The sequence below is a fragment of the Toxorhynchites rutilus genome, chromosome 2 (assembly GCF_029784135.1).
Source record: "Toxorhynchites rutilus septentrionalis strain SRP chromosome 2, ASM2978413v1, whole genome shotgun sequence".
Taxonomy (NCBI): Eukaryota; Metazoa; Arthropoda; class Insecta; order Diptera; family Culicidae; genus Toxorhynchites; species Toxorhynchites rutilus.
This window is the reverse complement of record NC_073745.1, coordinates 335,185,194-335,206,108: the sequence shown is the minus strand read 5'-3', so window position 1 is coordinate 335,206,108 and position 20,915 is coordinate 335,185,194. Positions and strand designations below refer to the sequence as shown.

The window sequence follows — 20,915 nt, the reverse complement described above, 5'->3', positions numbered from 1 at the left end:
TAAATCTATTCGTATATCTATAATGTATTTACATTTCAACTTATTCTACTGTTTATAGCTAGGGGACCTATTACTCGCAAAAAAAGAACAGAAGGGTATAAGGATATAGGGACAATCACAAACGAAGATCGATAGTTTTGTACCGCGGGACCCTGGACTTGCACTGGGACAATATCACGACAGGGTTAATGAAACGCGCACGGTACAATAAATAAAAACAAACTTTATTCACGACATGACTAAACGATACATTTCACTATGGACGATAAACAATGACTCTGTCCACAACAATAACAATGTAAACAACAACAAGTGACAACCACATTAAAAACACATATATGCGCATCTCCAGCATCGCTCAGTGACAGTCATGCTGTCGCACGCGAGCCCTGCGGTCTGAGCTGCGTCGGATGAATAACGTATCCGAGCGCGGCAAAATAGGGTTGTCCACAACATCTCCCCTCTTAATAGAGGTGGTACGGATCAAACCTTACTGGCGGTCTTCGTAGTCGTGAAGAGCGCCTAGGGATGTCTACAGCTAGTTCTACTTCGACAGCGGACTCGAACTCTGTCGATGTTGGCGTTGTTGTTGTTGATAATGACGATGCTGATGACGGGACGAACGCCGAGACCTCATGACGTGGCGTAGACGTTGCAAGAGTCGGCCCGGAACCTACCATGGTTCTCTCAGCACTGGAGACAGGCTCTGGTGAAGATGGACCTGGTGATTGGCTTGGGAGATCCCAGGCATCCAGCAAAATGTCCAGCGGCAGCGAATGTTGGTTTAAGGTGGCATGTACAGTGGGTTGCTTCGGTATCGCGCCAGCAGCAAGGCGACTCCGAAGTTGGTTGATATGCGAGCGTAGCATTCGGCGATCTTCGACCCACACGTTGTACATAACGTCTCCGATCTTCTCGACGACGACACCAGGAGCCCACTTCCAACCGGTACGACCATGTAGTTTGGCGTACACGGTCTCGTTTCGGTTGAAGGACCTCGGTTGCTTGCGGTCATCGTCGGTTGGTACTGGGACACGTACCGGTGGTGGACGCAGAAGCTCGAGACACGTTCGGATTTTGCGACCAAACATGATCTCAGATGGCGACTTCTGATCCGGCAGAGCACGACTGGGCGTGCTTCGGTACGTCAGCAAGAAGACATCCAGTGCTTCTTCAATGGATCCTCTCCCCTCTCGAATTTTCTTGACGGCTCGCTTGAAGGTATCCACAAATCGTTCCGCCTGGCCATTTGATTGTGGATGAAACGGTGCTGTCGTGAGGTGCTCGATGCCATTGGAAGCGCAGAAATCGGCGAATTCGGCGCTGGTAAACTGGGTACCGTTGTCACTGACCAAGTTTACGGGCATACCCAGCCGCGCGAACAACCCACGCAAGATGCTGATGGTCGCAGCAGAGGTGATGCGGGTCGTTCGGATGATCTCGGGCCACTTAGAGAACGAATCGATAGCGAGCAGGTAGTAGTCGCCTTCGATTGGACCGGCGAAGTCGACGTGGACGCGTTGCCACGGAGCGGTCGATTTGGGCCACGGCACCGGTGGAGAGTGAGGAGGTGATCGAGCTGCAGACGCACACTGCTGGCATGCCTTGACGAAGCTGACGATGTCAGCATCCAACGTAGGTCAGTACACGTAGCTCCTAGCAATGGCTTTCATTCGCTGCATGCCCGGATGGCCACGGTGCAGCTGTTCGAGGCACCGTTTCCGATGCAGCGACGGGATGACGAGTCGTTCGGCAAACAAAATACACCCATCCACCACAGAGAGCGATTCTTGCCTTGATTGGAACCGGCGAAGTTCTGACCCATCGAGTGTTGACTGGGGCCAGCCGTTCTGAACGTAGCGGTGGACTTGACGGAGCAGCGGATCTGCTTGGGTGCTTTGCGCAACGACTCTGAAATTGAGAGGCAACACTTTAACCGTATTAGTTACTACTGACCTAATATCCTCTTCCAGATTGAGACTCGCGATGACGTAGTCCTCTTCAGGCTTGATGTGCTGGTCGATCAACCGGGAGAGCAGGTCTGCGTTGCCGAACTTCTCAGTGGACACGTACTCGATCTCAAAGTCGTAGAGCAGCAAGTTGAGGGCGAAGCGTTGCAGGCGGTTCGCAGTGTACACTGGAATTTCCTTCTTAGAGCCGAAGATACGAAGCAGCGGTTTGCAAACGGAAGTGCCGTCCGAAGAGCATTTTGTGGAACTTCGTGACGGCGAAGATGATGGCCAGACCTTCGCGATCGGGCTGACTGTAGCCCTGTTCTGCCTTCGTGAGCGCCCTGGATGCATGTTGGACCACCTTGATGGTTCCATCTGGGAACCTATGGCTAATGGTAGCCCCAAGTCCAACGGATGAAGCGTCAGCAGAAACGATGATTTCCCGCTTCGGATCGTAGTGCGTGAGGAGAAGATCCGACGAGAGAATCTGCTTGAACCGGTCGAACGCTTTCTGGCACTCCGGACTCCAGCTGAACTTCGTCTCCACCCTGAGGAGATTGTCGAGTGGGTAGCGTAGCATGCGCATGTTGGGGACGAACTTGCCGTAGTAGTTGATGGCCCCCAAAAACGATCGCACACCGGATACATCGGCTGGAGGCGGCAGCTTGGTGATCGCCTCGATTTTTGTCGGATCTGGTCGCAACCCGCGACTGTCGACGATGTGCCCCAAGTATCGGATTTGCTGCTTGCGAAACGAACACTTGTCAACACGAATCGTGAATCCGAAATCTTGGATTCGCTTCAGGACACCCCGTAGATTGAGGTCGTGCTCCTCTTCAGTTTCTCCGCCGACGATGACGTCATCGAGGTAGCCAGAAGTGCCCTTCAGTCCGGCTAACATTGTGTCGATGAGCTGCTGAAATGCGCCAGGCGTGATCTTCAAACCCGGCGGCAGGCGGTTGTAGAGGTAGAGACCACGATACGTATTGATCGTCAGCAAACTACGGTACTGCTCGTCAACTTCCACCTGTAAGAAGGCGTCGGACAAATCTATCTGGCTGAAGATCTTACACTTAGCCAGCTTGGCGAAGATGTCATCCGGAAGTGGAAGTGGATACTGCTGTGATTGGAGAGCTGCATTCAGACCCGTTGAGTAGTCTCCGCAAATCCTGATGGAGCTATTGGACTTGCGGACTACGATGATCGGAGTGGTCCACTCCGAATAATCGACCGGGGTGATGATGTCCAATTTCTCTAACCGGTCGAGCTCGCGATCAACGGTATCATACATAGCGTAAGCTACCGGACGCTTCGGACAGAAGACGGGTCGAACGTTTTCTTTCAACTCCAACTTCACTTTTGTTCTGGTGCACAAGCCGAGCTTCTCGCTGAAGACCTCTGGAAAAGACGACTTGAGTGCACCTGTCGACACTGGCGTTCCAGACACGTGGCAGCAGAAGGTGTCCATAGGGACGGCCCAAAAGTTGAAACTGTCGACCAAATCGGATCCGAGTAACTGCAGCTGCTTCTCGGTTACACGGATGAGCTCACGTCGTGTACTGCTTCCGATGGTGACGTCGCACTCGAACTCCCCATCGAGCGATAGTATGCTGCCAGATGCCGTCTTCGCATTCACCGTTGCTGACGATAACGCAGGACTGCCAATGCTCCGCCAAATCTTCCTGCTAATGACGGTGATGTCTGAGGCGGTGTCGAGTTGCAGGCGAATTTTTGTTCCGGAAAACCCCACGGAGACATATCTGCGTCGTTGCTGCACACTGCACACATCGACGACCACCACCTTGGCGGACACTGGTTGCTTCCTGCGCCTCCTTCCAGTTTTTCGGGGTTTGGCACTGGCACAGTACCCCTCACGATGCCCGAACTGGCCACATTCGGAACACTTGTGGCTCTTGTATCTACAGTCCCGAACGTAGTGGAATCCACCGCAAAACCAACATGGCGAATTTGGTTTCCTGTCGGTGTCACTGGAAGGATGTTTCGGTGACTCACGGTCACGCTTTTCGTACCGCTTCCCACCAAACTTTCGTATCGATTGTACTTGGTCGTACGTGGACGGAGATTCGATCATGGCGCTGTCATGCTTCAGGTTATACAGCCGCTGGCACTCCTTCGAAAGCTGCTCCAGCGTCACATCGTTCCTCTCTTCGATTTTCGTGAGGAGGCGGGTGCGAATCTCGACGTCGTTCTCCGATTTCAAACCACACACGTAGACCAAGCACTTGAATTGCTCCTCCGAGAGCTTACCCAGCTCAAACTCCACGCAAGCTTTGTTCACGCGGCAAGCGAATGCCACATGGTCCTCTGCCGGGTTTTTGGCTATCTGCAGGCATCGGTAGCGACGGCTGATCACCGATTCTTTAGCTCCGAACAGGCTCTTGAGCTTAGCCACTGTTTCTAAAAAGCTAAAATTTTTCGGGAGTTTCTGTAAAATATAGCTCACGTACCGTTCGTGCTCCGATGCACCCAGCTTTCGCAAAAGAAGTCGAACCTTTGCTTCACCATCCAATCTAGCAGCGTCTTTTTCGAAGAGATCGTCGTACCTCGAGTACCAAGCCGCAAACGTCACGTTGGAGTCGGCCTCGAATCGGAATTCCTTGATGTTGCCGGCCAAAGAGTCAAGGATCTGTTCTGGATTCGGTGGTACCTGCACGTTGATTGACGATGCGATCGTACGGAGAAAGCGTTCATGCTTCTCATCACTTTGCTGCTGCTGTTGAATCAGCTGGGTCATCATCTCTCGGTGCTGCTGCTGCATCATTTGCAAAATTTGCACGAACACATCGCTACCGACCTGTGCTTGCGGTTGGTGGGGCGGGAAAGGCGCGTACTGCTGTTGCTGGGCGGCAGAGACGGGAATATACTGCTGCTGATAGTGGACCGCCGGCACGGGGATTTTTTTTCCCTTGTTGGGTGTGAACCACTGCGTCCATTAGTTTGAACTATTGTGGTATGCCCCATTTTTTGTACTACGCTTCAAGCTTATCTACTGCTTATTGATGAAGAAGTAGACTGAAAGCTATAGCGAGATAGGTGCCAATCAGGAATAATCTGTTTGATAAAATTTATAGTCCTGATCGGCGACACAGACCAAACTTCCTTGGGCTCCAGAATAGCCTTATCAAGGTGTTGAAGTCTGCGTCTTGTTAGTGCTCCGCATTTGCAGAGCAAATGTTCCGAGGTTTCGCTTTCGGCATTACAAAAGCGACAAATATCATCTTGCACTAAACCTATGTTTTTGAGATGGTATTTACTCGGACAGTGTCCTGTTATAAGACCAGTGAATGTGCTGAAGTCTTTCTTATTAAGACTCAGCAATTGTTGAGTAATTTTAATACTCGGCGTGATAAATTTTTTTGACTGGTTGAGTTGTACAGCCATCCAGTTGGCCATTACTTCCCGGTCTTCCCATTTCTTCAGCTCATTCTTCAACACACATTCAGAAATTCCACAGAATGGTTCTGGACTAGTGAAGGGTGAGCTTGAGCCGCGTCTTGCGAGTTCATCTGCTTGTTCATTTCCCTCTATACCGCAATGGCCAGGAATCCAGTACAGTTGTACCGAACTTCTCTGACACAGTTGTCGTAAAAGGCAAATGCATTCCCAGACAATTTTTGAATAGCACTTGAAAGCATTGAGGGCTTTAAGTGCTGCTTGACTGTCTGAGAAGATACAAATGTTAGCATGTCTATAATTTCTTTTAAGGCAGACATTTATACATTCTATTATTGCAGCTACTTCTGCCTGGAAAACTGTTGGCCAGTTCCCCATAGCTACAGAAATTTTTATTCTGGGACCATACACTCCAGCACCTGTTCTGTTACCCATTTTCGACCCATCGGTATAGAACAGGATTGAACCATTACGAACATCGGGAACATCATCCCATACTGAACGAGAAAGTTCGATCACTGTGTATGGAATGTCATAATTGGTCCTTGGCTCCATCCAATCGCTGTTCATCTCTGAGGTTGGTCCAACGGGTAAGAGATTCAGGATGCTCAAATGACCAGTTTATATCTTTTTAGCTTTAGAGCGCTTCTATTAGCCTCCAGCTGAACATGTTGACCCAAAGGTAACAAGTGAAGGATAGCCTCCAATGCCTTTGAGGGTGTGCTTCGCATTGCTCCTGTTACAGCAACGCATGCCAGTCGTTGGAGTTTGTTTAGCTTTTTTGTAGCTACAGTCTCCTTAGTCTTTGGCCACCATACTAATGAGGCATAGGTTATCCTAGGCCGCACAATTGCTGTATAGACCCACATAACCATTTTTGGTTTCAGGCCCCATGTTCTACCTATCATTTTAGAACATGCCCATAGGGCAATGTTGGCCTTACTGATAATTGCATCTAAGTGTGCGTTCCAGTTTAGTTTAGCATCTAGGATTACGCCTAGATATTTCACTGAAACGCTGAATTTTATTTCCTCTCCTCCAAGATTTAGAGTCTGCAGATGCAGTTTCTTCTTTTTGATGAAAGGAACAATTGTTGTTTTTGAGGAATTTATGCTCAGACCTTCTTTGATACACCATGATTGTGTAAGGTTTAAGGCCATCTGCATCCTACTCGATATCACATCGTCGAATTTGCCACGTACCATTATGACTAAATCATCAGCAAAACCCACGGTTTCGAAACCATTCGCCTCTAAACTAATCAGAAGGTCGTCAACCACCAGTGACCAAAGTAGAGGTGATAGAACCCCTCCTTGTGGGCAACCTTTCGTTGCAATCACAGATGTCGATGACCCACCCAGCTCCGAGGTGATTTGTCTATTTGTGAGCATGCCTTTGATCCATTCGACTATGCAGTCATCGAAATGTCTTCTTCTCATAGCTTGTGCCATTGATACATAGGAAGCATTGTCGAAAGCCCCTTCGATATCAAGAAACGCACATAATGCAGTTTCTTTTGACGAAAGAGATTTTTCAATTTTAGTCACAAGCGTGTGTAACGCTGTGACTGTGGATTTGCCTGATTGATAGGCAAACTGGTATTTAGATAAAGGGCATTTGGACATGAATACAGACTTTATGTATTCATATAATACTTTTTCCATAGTTTTCAGCAGTATTGATGATAAACTAATTGGTGAAAAACAACACACACTCGCGATTACTCGTCGCCACTTTTGTACCGCGGGACCCTGGACTTGCACTGGGACAATATCACGACAGGGTTAATGAAACGCGCACGGTACAATAAATAAAAAAAAATTTTATTCACGACATGACTAAACGATACATTTCACTATGGACGATAAACAATGACTCTGTCCACAACAATAACAATGTAAACAACAACAAGTGACAACCACATTAAAAACACATATATGCGCATCTCCAGCATCGCTCAGTGACAGCCATGCTGTCGCACGCGAGCCCTGCGGTCTGAGCTGCATCGGATGAATAACGTATCCGAGCGCGGCAAAATAGGGTTGTCCACAACAGATAGCTTCAAGGAAAACATATATTTGGGACATGTAATTAAGGTCTAACCGAGCCAACACATCTCTCACCGGCACATTGGGCTGTCTTCCTCTAGCCCGAAGAGAGTTTTCTAAATTCGATCTGGCAACGAGCTTCACCTCGCACGACCGAACAACGTGATCGATGAAGTGGTAACCAAGGCGCCTAGAAGTAGATCCTAAGGTGGGCTATTGTGCAAAAACCACTCTGCAGCCATCTTGGAAATCTACTGTGTTTTGATTGTAAACAAAACACAATACGCTTGTGCAAAAGCTCGCTCGTGATCAGTCTGTCTCTTTCACGCTTCAAGCAAATAATTCCCCTTCTGCTTTCTTCCGTACTGTTTTCATATACCGCTCCCCTAACCAACTTAGTGACGAAACGGCCTCACCTAGTACCATAGACCCGTCTTGGTGGTAACCTTTCCCACAAACATAAAAATTGTTGTCGGCAAGATTGATACTAAAGAGTAGCGCGTCTACCTAACGGCGGTCGGGAGAAGGTGCGAATAAAGTCCCGACTCAAGTCCAGACTTTTGAACCATGGTTTGAGGCTAACCTTAGAAATAATCGATTTGAGCCACCGCCCCAATTCATCTTCGTTCCATTTGTGTTGCCAGTTAGCGATTTTTACGGACTAAAGAATAAAATTCATTGAAGGCCATTTGACACTGATAAATGTCGCCTTCAATTGCACCTATCTTTGCTAATGAGTCAGCCCTCTCATTACCCGGGATTGAGCAATGTGAAGGGACCCAGACGAAGGTAATGACATAACAGCATCTGGATAAAGCACTCAAAATTTCTCGTATCTTCTCAAGGAAGTACGGCTAGTGCTTTTCCGGCCTCTCTGAACGGATAGCTTCGACAGAGCTAAGACTATCTGTTACAATGTAAAAGTGGTCAACAGGTCTTGAGGCGACGCTCTCCAGTGCCCGGTGTATTGCTGCCAATTGATAAATAAACACTGACCAAGGATACTGAAGACTATGGGAGGTGCTAAAATTTTTTGAACACTCCAAATCCCACCAGTAAAGTACATATTATTACAATTGATACGGCCATACTTTGCATCAAAGATTGTTGGAACAAACTTCGATCGATGATAATCTGAAATTCCATGGATTTTCTGCTTCATGAACAGATCAAAATGCGCAGAAGAATTTATGTTGTCAGGAAAACAAACACGGTTGAGAATATACGAAGGCAACGCAAGACAATCATTCGTCCCTTGCCCCTGCGGAACCCATATTGTGTATCTGAGAGTAGGCCATTCGTTTCAACCCATCGATCAAGGCGAAACAAGATCATTTTCTCCAACAATTTCCGTGTACAAGACAGTATTGCCATTGGGCGGTACGAGTTGAAGTCGGACGCGGGCTTTCCGAGTTTTTGAATAGCTATAACTCAAACTTGTCTCCAATCATCTGGAACAATATTATGCTCCAGAAACCGATTGAATAAATTCAACAAGCGATGTTTCGCCACATCGGGAGGTTTTACAACAAGTTGAACATAATTCGATCCGATCCTGGAGCAGAATTGTTACAAGAAAAGAGAGCAAGAGAGAATTCTACTATCGGAAATTCGGAATCAAGATCGCACCTATCTTGTAGTATATCTCGAACAATTTTTTGCACAGGAGCGGAGTCAGGACAAATCTTCCGTTCAGAATTAAAAATCCATCGATGTGAATATTCTTCGCTTTCATTTGTCAAAGAGCGATTTCTCATATTTCGAGCCACTTTCCATTATTTTTTCATTGATTTTTCTCGTGACAAACCTCCCACGAAATTTAGCCAATAAGCACGTTTTTTCCATTTGATCAAGTTTTTAAATTGATTCTCAAGGGCTGAATACGTTTGAAAATTCTCAATGGTTCCACGTTTCAACACATCATGAGAAAGGTTAGCTTCATCTTCTAGGTGAATTTATTCGTTAACCTTATTCAAATAAAATAATGTATGCTAATTTTCTGCGTTCTGTATTATGCTTCGATATAACGTACAATTCGGTACAACGTACAATTTTGAAAGTAAAATGTATGTTATATCGAAGTTATCCTGTAAATCTCTTTGCATTTCCGCCAAAAAATTATCTATAATATGAAATCTTTATTAGCGTCATAACTAACATGCCGGGTGTTCGGGTTCGATTCCCGTTCTGGTCGGGGGAATTTTTCGTCAAAGAAATTTCCTCCAACTTGCACTGTGATCACGCGTATTCTAGAGCTTGCCACTCAGAATGCATTCAAGGCGTGTTATTTGGCATAGAAATCTCAACTAAGTACTAATAAAAATGGCGCAAGTAATACTACGTTGAGACGGCGAAGTTCCTCTAGGAACGTTAGTGCCATTGAAGAAGAAGAAGAAGATGAAATCTTTATCACAGACAATTTGTGAATGTGTTTTTTTGTTACACAGAACACATATTAGAGACTATCTTCATTTTTTTCCGTAGAGTCCTTGGTGGATCAGATGGGATACTCTATCCTAAAAACCAAAAAGGTGCGTATAAGGTAATCCTTGCTTTTGTCATTCAACCGAATACATCCAGCAACATGTTGGAAGGAACACGTGTAATTTTGTAATGGAGCTCATTCAAGACACCGTTTCTTTCGTTTGAACACACGTGCTGTCGTTTGAACAAAGGCTGTGTCGGTGTTGCTCATTATAGCGACTCGCAAGTGAATATATTCTGTTGATTGTGTCATAGGAATCGCAGTCATTCGCTCTCTACCTTTGCGTATATGTTGATCGTGAATTATTGGCACAGATCAAAACGTTGTCATGACTGCGACTGCGCTCATCAAACGAAACACATAAAAATCTATGGAACGCACTCTCTTGTTTGACTCGTCTCCTCCAACCATATGTTTAAAAATATTATTTCAAGATGAGTAATGATGCTTTCAATGATTGAAGTAACTGTGGCGCATTGGATCTACACACGTGTTCTCCAGCCGGTTTGTTTTATCACGATTGACCACAATAACGTGATTTTTACTTCGCATTCCCTGCATGTGTGTGTTTAGAATATTTTCAATAATTAATTGTGCTCATCCAAAAAGGCTTCCAACTCGCCGGCTATCCGCCTAGCTTCAGTCGAATTGAGGTTACTTGCGTATGTATGGAGTGAAAGCTCGATGAAGAAGACGAAGTGCTATCTGGCATTTAACAACGTAAATAAATGCGTTCTGTTTGATAAACGAATGACGGATCATTTATTTGGTATTATTCACATAAAAATACAAATATTGCGATTAAAAATAGGAGGAAGGGGTGAAAATTGGTTACATACGTATTTTTGTCAAACCAAATTTGTGCAAAAATACAAAAAAAAAAATTCAGAAAAAAATTTCTTGCATAGGACCACCCAAATCAGTATTAAATATACAGTAATCGGTATCCTAGCGGTATCATATATAGTTTACGACCTATTCTCATGCCTACCGTGTTTTTTAAGTATAATTTCATTAAAATCGGTCGAGCCGTTTCGGAGGAGTTCCACCACGAACATCGTGACACGAGATTTTTATATATATAGAGATTGAACGATTGTCGTCATACTGTTCCCCCCAGGCAGTTCCATGAGAGTTGAAGTCTCCCAAGATCAATCGTAGCTCTGGAAGGAGTGAGCACATGTCAATCCCCTTGATTCCGCGCGGCGAGTGACATGAGATGACTCAAGTCACGGTATTCCTGCAGGCGAATTGCTTGACTATAGATTGTCACTTAGGTGAGATTTGAAGTCGTGTCCTCATATGTTATCGACTCGGGTATGAAATAGGAGCTGAAAAGTAAGGTGGCTTCCATAATAAAGAGAGAAAATTTCCTATCTCACGTCATTCGCCGCGCGGAATAAAGGGGATTGACATGTGCTCACTCCTTCCAGCACCCTGAAACCTCCATATGCCTAATTTGGTTTCATTTACTTGATTAATTCTCGAATAATGCAGAATTTTGTGTTTTATTTGTATGGCAGCCACCCCTAAGAGAGGGGGGAGGGGTATATAACCACCATAGAAACATTCATTGCACCCTAAAGTTTCCATATGCCTAATTTGGTTTAATTTGCTTGATGCAAAAATTTGAGTTTCATTTGTACGGCAGCCCCCTCTAAGAGAGGGGGAAGGAGTAACTTATCACCATAGAAACATTTATTGCATCCTAAAACCTCCACATGCCAAATTTGGTTTCATTTGCTTGATTAATTCTCGAGTAATGCAGAAATTTGTGTTTCATTTGTATGGCAGCCCCCCCTTTGAGTGGGGGAAGGACTGTCTAACCATCATAGAAACATTTATTGCACCCTAAAACTTTCACATGCCAACTTTGGTTTCGTTTGCTTGGTTAATTTCCGAGTAATGCAGAAATTTGTGTTTCATTTGTATGGCAGCCCCCCCCCCCCCCCCCTTAGAGAGGGGGGAGGGGTCTCAAAATATCACGAAAACCTTCCCCGGCCCCAAAAACCCCTACATACCAATTTTCATGTCGATCGGTTCAGTAGTTTCCGAGTCTATAAGAATCAGACAGACAGACAGACATCACTCCATTTTTATATATATAGATTGCTGAAAGAGAGCTTCGAGAGTGTGCGTGTGTGTGAGAGAGTGTGTGTGAGGTCATTGGTGTAGTGATGATAATGTTTTGAACTAAAGAGGCTTTGTGTGACTCTCAGACTTTTTCAGTTCATTCGCCTCTGGTCGATGGCAGGATGATTGATAAATCGTTTATGATAGATCTTTTTATGATAGATCAATTAATTTTCGTGAATTCGAGCATTGTTTCCGGGTTAAAAGTGATGTCCACCCTACCAAACATTATTTTGGAGCATAGTTTCTCTGAACCTTGGAAATTAAATTTCGCCAAGAGATACTGGAAAAAAGCTGACATTCAGTTGACGTTAACAATGCGGTCTCGAACACCACTCTTCTTTTTTCATTTTTTCAAGGCTAGAATTGAAACAACTTAAAAGTCCAGTAGTCCAGTAAGCGATAGCAAGAAGGAAAATCGTAGTGTAATCAACTCGTAGATCAGCCGCATATAACATAAGCCTTCGTTGGCTACATATAAAAATATTTGCTGAGATATGTACAAAACATTTTTTTTTATTTTCAATGTTTTTCAACATTTCGGTTTGTGTATTAACAACAAAAGGTTATTTATTTCTTATTCCAATTTTTCTTCTTGAACTTTTCGCGTTGGTTTTGCTTATGATGATCTCCCTTCTGACCATCATTACCCTGCTTGTCCTTGTTACCATACTTGAGCTTGTTGTGGAACTTCCTCGGATTGATTCCGAACGCCCGCAACCGATCATCGGTAACATTCGAAAACGGTTCACCGTTTTGTTTATTTTTGCGATGCTTCTTATTTTGTTGATCGAACTTTTTCCTCTTAGGATTCGCTTGTGATGTGTTCGCGTCACCAAATTGTGTCGACTCTACATCCAACCGCTTTCGTTTCTTTGACGGCTGACTGACCTCGCTATGGGTTTTGTTCTCCGACATGGGTGTTTCAGCAGATTCCTGTTGATGTTTTGCCTTTTTCCGCTTCTTCTCACTTTTGTGGATCTTTTGCTCGATACAATCCTTTGCACTGCCGTGTACTGCTCCAGAATTTGTTTCATCCTGCATTGAAGTGCTAGCCACCTCCTCGCTTATCGCTTCCCCCGCGACATGCTTCTTTTTCTTTTTCTTCTTTTTCTTTTCAACTTGGACTTCGCTGGTTTCCGGTTTTACTTCTTCCTCAAATTTGGTAACGGTGTTTTGCTTTTGTTTCTGTTCTTTTATATCTTCGTCTTCATCTTCATCACTGGAAAAGATGAAAATGCCAACGTAAAATAAATTCTCCAATAACCACTTATAATAACAAACCTGTCTTCCTGTCTAATGAACAAACTCGGCAGAATTTTACGTTTCAGCGTCTCGTTGTGGGCTTTCCGTTTGTATGATTCGATCTCACCGAGCTCAACATATTTTGGTCGAATTTGGACAGTTTTCTTCACACTTGCCCAACGATTCAATTCTCGGGTGTTGGCACTCAGAATCTGAAACAATCGGTATAAGTAGAAAAAACAATTTAAAAACTGAGAAAGCTACCAACTCCGCATACGAATGACGGATCTCTATATGAGCATGTCCGAAAAAGAACCTGAAACTATTGAGAACCAGAACAGTTGGCCCAAAGCCTCTAAGTTGGATGGTTTTAATAGCCGTTATTCACGGCTATTACGCAAAGAAAGTAATGAATAAACCCCTAAGTCCTAAGTGTTACGCGTGCTATGCAAAAGGTTTACCCACGAAACTCTGGATGTGGCTCTGTGGCAACAGCCTTGGTTCAATAATCTACACAAAAATGTGAGCTTATCTATGACTGCACCAGAAGCGGGGATAACATCAGGTATGTATCCATAACAGAATTCATCAATAGAGACATCGTGGCAATACAATTGGAGGTTCCAGTGACCCGAGGGAAAATCGTTATCATCGTTGTTCCGGTTTATTTCCCAGAAGACAAAGTTGAAGTTCCTCCATTCGAAATTGCTGCGCTGATCCAACACTTGAAATTAAACAATAAACAGTTCATCATAGGACGTAACGTCAATGCCTACCATGCGATTTGGGGTAGTAGCGACATCAATGTTAAGGTGGCCGTACACTGTTTGCCCGGAGGTCAAATATTTGATATTTTTTGACAGATAAGGTTTGATTTGATATTTGTACAAACACTATTTTGTTTGCCACTCTTCAATTTTAAAAAATAGTAAACAGTATCAAACACCGAACATGGAAAAAATTCAACTGAAATATCCAAGGTAACCTAACCATGTACCGACAGGTTCGAAGAACAGACTGAAAAAATATTTTAGGCATCCAATAATTGAATATTTGCTTGTCGTGTTTTGTGTAGAATATATTTGATCAGTACACGTTGACCAAATTTTATCTGTCAAAAAGAGTCAAATATTTGGCTTCGGTCAAACAGTGTATGAGCACCCTTAGAGATGAATGTTTATTTGAATATTGAATGTCAAATAATATTAACATTTGTAACCAAGGAATCAACCTAACATTTGTTAACTTTTTTAGGCAAGAAGTTCTTGATCTCACTCTCTTCAGTTCTAAAATATCAGATGATGGGCTAAAAATGAAAGGGGTGTAAGTGACATCATCGATTTCTCTACATCTACTCTCTCTTTTGGTCATACCTTAGCTGCAAACACATTCCCAGCTGTATTCGGCAATCGGGAAGATAAGTCAGAACCTCATCTATCGGATTCTATAGCAAATTCAAAATGGAACGTTTCTGCAGTTGATTTATTAACTAAATAGAAAGTTGAGTTCCTTCTGAGCCTCTCAGATATGAGCAAAAATTGACCTGTTTCAAATGAAGAATCTCTATCTGGTCATAAACATATAATATTTCATTAGGAGCAAATTTTGACATTAGAGGAATGCATTTCACTGAAGGCTTGAAATAATTTGAAATAGTTTCATCAGAAATAGAAATATGTAGTTTCGTTAGAATTTCAAATCAATATTAGATCCACCTTTGAAGAAAACTGTCCACTGAAGCGAAAAACACCAACCAATGCATCTTGGTGAAAGAAGATTGTCTAGAAAACTCTTCAACAAAGCATTACTTCTGATTGGACAGATTACTTTCTACACCAGAGAAGGATTTCTTTGAAAACACAGATTCGATCGAATTTGGAATACACATAATCAATTAAAGTTTGACTGTGTCGGGAAATGTGCGTAAATTCATTCACCGTTTGTTTGAAATTGAAGAAATCAGCTAAACGCTTCAAAATATTTGAATTATAGCTACACTCTGTCCAACTTCTATAAGACCAGGTGATGATCTTGCTGCTTTGTGTCATTGTAAACAAACAATGTTTCAATTTATATTCTAGTGTGTAGATATTGGTGACTACCATACATTGCATGATTTTCATATGAGTGCAAGCGCTGAGCGTAAACGAATGTGTTTGTATTTTTCAAGCGTCAAGTTTCTATAAGACCAGTTGCATTTTCCGTTGTTTTAGTTGTTTTGATCAATAAAACTGGAAACTGCCGAAAGGAAAAATGCTCACGGAGAGATAAGTAAGACAAATCAGTGCATTTCACCGAGAACATGTTGGTATCCGAGAAATTGCTCGTCGGATTAGACGATCCCATCAAGTAGTGCTCAATTATTTGGCGAATCCTCAACGATACGATAAGAAGGTGAGAGCTCCACGTGAATCGAAGCTCTCTGACCGGGATAAGCGGGAAATAGCTTAGAAGAGCTTCGAATACCTCAAAATTGCTTATGCAAATAAAGCAATATTGCGAAAGCATTGAAAATACTCCAATCGTTGCTAGACTCAATAAGACTCTGACAAAAGACCACTCGAACGGGCTAGGTTCCCTTAAAAAGGACGAAAGTTCGTTTACAAAAACTCCTTCAGAAGTACTGGACTTACTGATGAAGACTCACTTCCCGGGATCTACATCTGTCCACTCGGATACAAAACCTGGCTATAATGGCGACACAAAATGCTCTCGAAGGCGCCTCACAGGACCTGATAGTGCAAAGGATGTCGCAAACATAGTTGCTGGGTTAGTTTTTACGAGGGCTAGAGTAGTAAACGCGGTGAGATCCTTTCTACCTTTCAAATCAGCAGGTGCAGATGGGATTTTTCCAGCCATGATTAAAAATAGAGAATCAAAACTAATTCCACCTCTAATCGATTTTTGAAGGCAGGTCTGATACTAGAGCACATTCCTTCGATATGGAGACTTGTTAAAGTAGTTTTCATTCCAAAAGCGGGGAAACGTGACAAATCACTGCCAAAGGCATTCGGGACAATTAGTCTATCATCAATACTGTTGAAAACTATGGAAAAAGTGTTATATGAAAACAAAAAGTCTGTATTCCAGTTTGCCTACCAATCAGGCAAATCCACAGTCACAGCGCTACACACGTTTGTGACAAAAATGGAAAAATCTTTGAAAAGTTTTTTTTGACATCGAAGGTGCCTTTGATAATGCTTCTTATCTATCAATGGCACAGGCAATGAGAAGAAGACACTTCGATGACTGTATAGTCGAATGGATCCAGGGCATGCTCACACATAGACGAATCACCTCGGAACTGGGTCTGGGGGAACTGGGGGTCGTCAAAGTCTGTGATTGCAACATTGCCTTAAACTTTACACAATCTTGGTGCATCATAGAAGGTCTGAGCAGAAATCCCTCAAAAACAATTATTCCTTTCACCAAGAAGAAAAAAACAGCATCTGCAGTTTTTACATCTTGGGTAGAGGGAATTCAGAGGGAGAGGCGCTTCAGTGAAATATCTAGGTGTTATCCTAGATGCTGAACTGGAATGCGCACTTAGATTCAAAATTCAGTAAGGCCAATTCAGCCCTATGGGCATGTTCTAAAATAATAGGAAGTCAACACTGCAATTGTACGGCATTGGAGGCTATCCTTCATCTGTTACCTTTGAGTCAACATGTTCAGCTGGATGCTAAGAAAAGCGGGTACGAAACTGGTCACTCGAGCATCCTGAATCTCTTACCCGGTGGACCAGCCTCAGAGATGAACAGTGATTGGAGAGAACCTAGGACTAATAATGACATTCCATACAGAGTGATCGAACTTTCTCGTTCAGTATGGGATGAAGATGGTCCCAATGTTCGTAATGGTGGATCGATAATGGGTAACAGAACAGGTGCTGAAGTGTATGGTTCCAGAATAAAAAATTTCTATAGCTATGGGGAACTGGCCAACAGTTTTCCAGGCAGAAGTAGCTGCAATAATAGAATGTATAAATGTCTGCATTAAAAGAAATTACAGACAGGCTAACATTTGCATCTTCTCAGACAGTCAAGCGGCACTTCAAGACCTCAATGCTATTCAAAAATTGTCTGGGAATGCATTTGCCTTTTACGGCAACTATGTCAGATAATTATACTGGGTTCTCTGCCATTGCGATATAGAGGGAAATGAACAAGCAGATGAACTCGCAAGCGCGGCTCAAGCTCACCCTTTGCTGGTCCAGAACCATTCTGTGGAATTTCTGACTGTGTGTTGAAAATTGAGCTAAAGAAATGGGAAGACCGGGAAGTAACAGTCAATTGGATGGCGGAAAAACTAAATCAGGCAAAAAAATTATTACGCCGAGTATTAAAATTACTCAACAGCTGCTAAGCCTTAATAAGAAAGACTTCAGCACATGCACTGGTCTTGTAACAGGACACTGCCCGAGTAAATACCATCTTAAGAACACAGGTTTAGCACAAGATATTTGTCGCTTTTGTAATGCCGAAAGCGAAACCTCGGAACATTTGCTCTGCGGAGCTCTAACTAGACGCAGACTATTCTGGAGCCCAAGGAAATTTGGTCTGCGTCGCCGAACAGGATTATAAATTTTATCAAACAAATCATTCCTGGTTGGCACCTATCTCGCTATAGCTTTCAGTCTACTCCTTCATCAATAAGTAGTAGATAAGCTTTAAGTGTAGTATAAAAAGGGGTATACAACAATAGTTCAAAATAATGAACGCAGTGGTTCACACCCAACAGGGGAAAAAAGACATCGGAGGAATACTCATCGCTCATGCCCACTACTTTAATCTCGGTACCGACGTGGAAACAACAGGTTTCCCAGATTGCTTTGAATGTTTTTTCTCATCTCATTTACATTGACTCCAGTTGCATACTCAACAATGGTGGAACCAGCTCTACCATTTCTAAAGATACTGATTTTGTGTGTTCTTGGATCTAATTTTGTTTCCAAAATCCTGCGCATAACCTCGCAAGCTTGTTTGCACTCTCTGGGTTTCATTACAATAACCGGAGGAGTGTTACGATTGCTTTGCTTGATACTTTTACCCGTTACATTACTATTATCAACTACATTCGAAGCTTTAACAACATCCGCGGAACTTATTTTTTCTTGAAATACATCGAAACAACATTTTAAAAAGTGAAAAATCTATGCATACCTCTTCAATGCTCAGTCCAAAGTCATTTGGAACCGTTTCCGTGTACCGAAAACGACACGGCATGTCTCCTATTATATCCTCGTAATCCAACTTGTAGTATTCATCGATATATTCGCCATAAGTTTTCTCATCTTCGGGATCGAATAGAGGTCTTTCCTTTCGCAACATTTCGGTAAATTTGGACATTCTTTTTCCTTTCTTCTTCTTTCTGGCACCAGTTGCCTCCAAGAGTTCTTCCTGCAAGTCGTTCTTAATCTTCTTTGAGTTCTCCTCATAATCAGCATCCATTATAAAATCATCGTCCTCGCAGTACGGACCATAATCTTGCAGTTCATCAATTTTGCTTTTCTCGCGATCGTAGTTTTCGATTCCCAATTCCTCATCCAATTCCGGAAAATCTGGCTTTTGATCGCCCTCATCTACCTCATAGTAATCGTCATCGAACATTTGTCGCATCCTGCGATCGTGCTCATCCGGATCGAAATCGGACTCCAAATCCTCCTCCTTCATAGCGATATTTTCGGTAGCAGCGATCTCCTTCAGTTTCTGAATCTTCTCTCTGATCTCCTGCAGCTTGATTGCCTTCAGCTCTTCCAGCTCTCGTTTTTTCTGCTCTTTCTCCTGCTGTTTCCGTTCCTTGAGCGCCTGTCTCTGCTCCTTACGCTTGTTGCGTTCAATACGAACCGATTCTTCAACGTTTCTCGGATACCTCTTAATAAACTCCGCATCCGGTTCCTCGAATCGGAAGTTATACTGTCTTTCGTACGTCTCTTGCCTTTCCAACTCTTCTTCGTCTTCAGACGTCGCGACAATATCTTCGTACGTTGGGATATCACCCGCATTGTCCACAAATCTTTTATTAAGAATGTAATCCTTCAAGAAGGCATCCTCCTTGGAAAGCGTTTTGCTACTCCAGAAATCCTTCAACGGTTCCAACGGTTTTGCGTCTTCCGAAGGAGCTCCCTTCTGCTTCTTATCTGCTAACCATGCCAAATAGTCGGCCTTTTCCTTGTCCGTCTCAGCCTTGCTCTTGCTTCGTTCTTTCAACAATCCACCCTTCGAGTCATCCTCCTCCTCATCGTCGGTATCGATCTTACTGAGAGCCCGCTTTATCTCGTCCTTAATCTGCTCCTGCTGTTTCACAAGCGATGGTGACTCCGCTCTCACCTCTCGCCGTGGGTCATCATCTTCATCCTCGAAAACGCCTCCCTTCTCCAGCATTACCTTCCGCTCGTAATCCTTCAGCGTCAGCGGTTTCTCTTTTTTCTTACGCTTCGCGAGAGCCACTTCCTCCACCGGTTTGACATTTTCGAAAAACGTTGGTTTCTCCTCGTACTTTGTCGCGTCCCGTCGCTTCAGGAAGGCCAGCGTTCGGAAGAACTCCTTATCGAACTCGGGGTCCATCACTTCCTCGTCCGTTGTTTCATCATCGCTGGAGGACGATTCACTCTCGGAGCCGAGGTTTTTCACTGAAATTTCGGGATGCGCGATTAGTAGCTGCCAAACAGATAAGGTGGTTCTGACTCACGTTGTCCCAGGATCTCCTTCTTCCGGAACTCATCGTAGTGCTTAGCGTAACCTCTGTTTGTCTTAAATTTCAACTCCTCCTCTTCCTCTTGGTCGGACTCGTTAAAAAGTTGAATTTTACCCATTGTTTTTCGCGAAGTAAGATCTGAGGAATTAGCATGAACCGTTTAGACTGAGAGCACATGGAGTAAACACAAAATGTTATGAACGTGTTTGTTTACGTAGGTAGCAAATGGGTGGATTTCAAATTGGCTGCGTCATTTGTTGTTTTAGTGTTGCCAGTTTTTAACACTTGTTAAATTATTTGGAAAGTTTTACCTGTTTCTCTTTTTTTAATGCCGTACATTTTCTGGAGTTATTAATGTTTTGCCCTGAAAGTCGCTATTATTGGAAAAGTTGAACAATATCAATCGCATATACATAGAGATGAACCAAAGAAGAAGATTTTACTAATCTTTTAATTTTAATTTTAAAATACAAATGTAGAAAATTCATAAAAAAACTCGCAATAAAAATAACTGATTCATGAACTGTATTCATAACAATTCCCTTTGTTCCACACGGTGAATGACTTGGAATGGCTAAAATCACAGTATGCTCGTATGCGAATTCGGAACATCGAAGCAGTTTATCTGTAGCAAAAATAAACAAAACGTAAAGCAAAAGGCGATGGATTTTAACAAGTAGTTTCACAAAAGCACAAAATACATTTAAATTTGCTAATAGTAAGTGTTAAAAGAATAATGTTCAGCAGAGCTAATTAGGTTGAAATATAGGGTTGGGGAAAAAGACATGTTGTATTTCTGATCGAAATTTGACGCTTTATTTAACATACTTAAAATTATCCAATTTAAGTCAAATATGCGCCGGTTTGTTCGCAATCTTGTTGCCATTCAGAAGGCAACTTCATTATAAACACCTTATAAACACCACAACACAAGATATGTTT

General features: G+C 43.3%; 2 protein-coding genes across 2 annotated transcripts; both read right to left on the bottom strand.

Annotated features, from left to right (window-relative positions):
* Positions 1–464: 464 nt before the first annotated feature.
* LOC129767121 (uncharacterized protein K02A2.6-like) lies at positions 465–10,310 on the bottom strand. Its single transcript, XM_055767742.1, has 5 exons — positions 10,281–10,310; positions 2,227–4,878; positions 1,957–2,150; positions 1,717–1,911; positions 465–1,614 (listed from the first exon to the last, which is right to left on the bottom strand). Exons 1-5 carry the CDS (start codon positions 10,308–10,310, stop codon positions 465–467), a joined length of 4,221 nt encoding a protein of 1,406 aa, XP_055623717.1.
* Positions 10,311–12,509: 2,199 nt separating this feature from the next.
* On the bottom strand, positions 12,510–20,190 carry LOC129767280 (protein KRI1 homolog). The gene is made up of 4 exons (XM_055767985.1): positions 19,968–20,190; positions 18,440–19,908; positions 13,317–13,489; positions 12,510–13,254 (listed from the first exon to the last, which is right to left on the bottom strand). Exons 1-4 carry the CDS (start codon positions 20,089–20,091, stop codon positions 12,603–12,605), a joined length of 2,418 nt encoding a protein of 805 aa, XP_055623960.1. The 5' UTR covers positions 20,092–20,190; the 3' UTR covers positions 12,510–12,602.
* Positions 20,191–20,915: the final 725 nt, after the last annotated feature.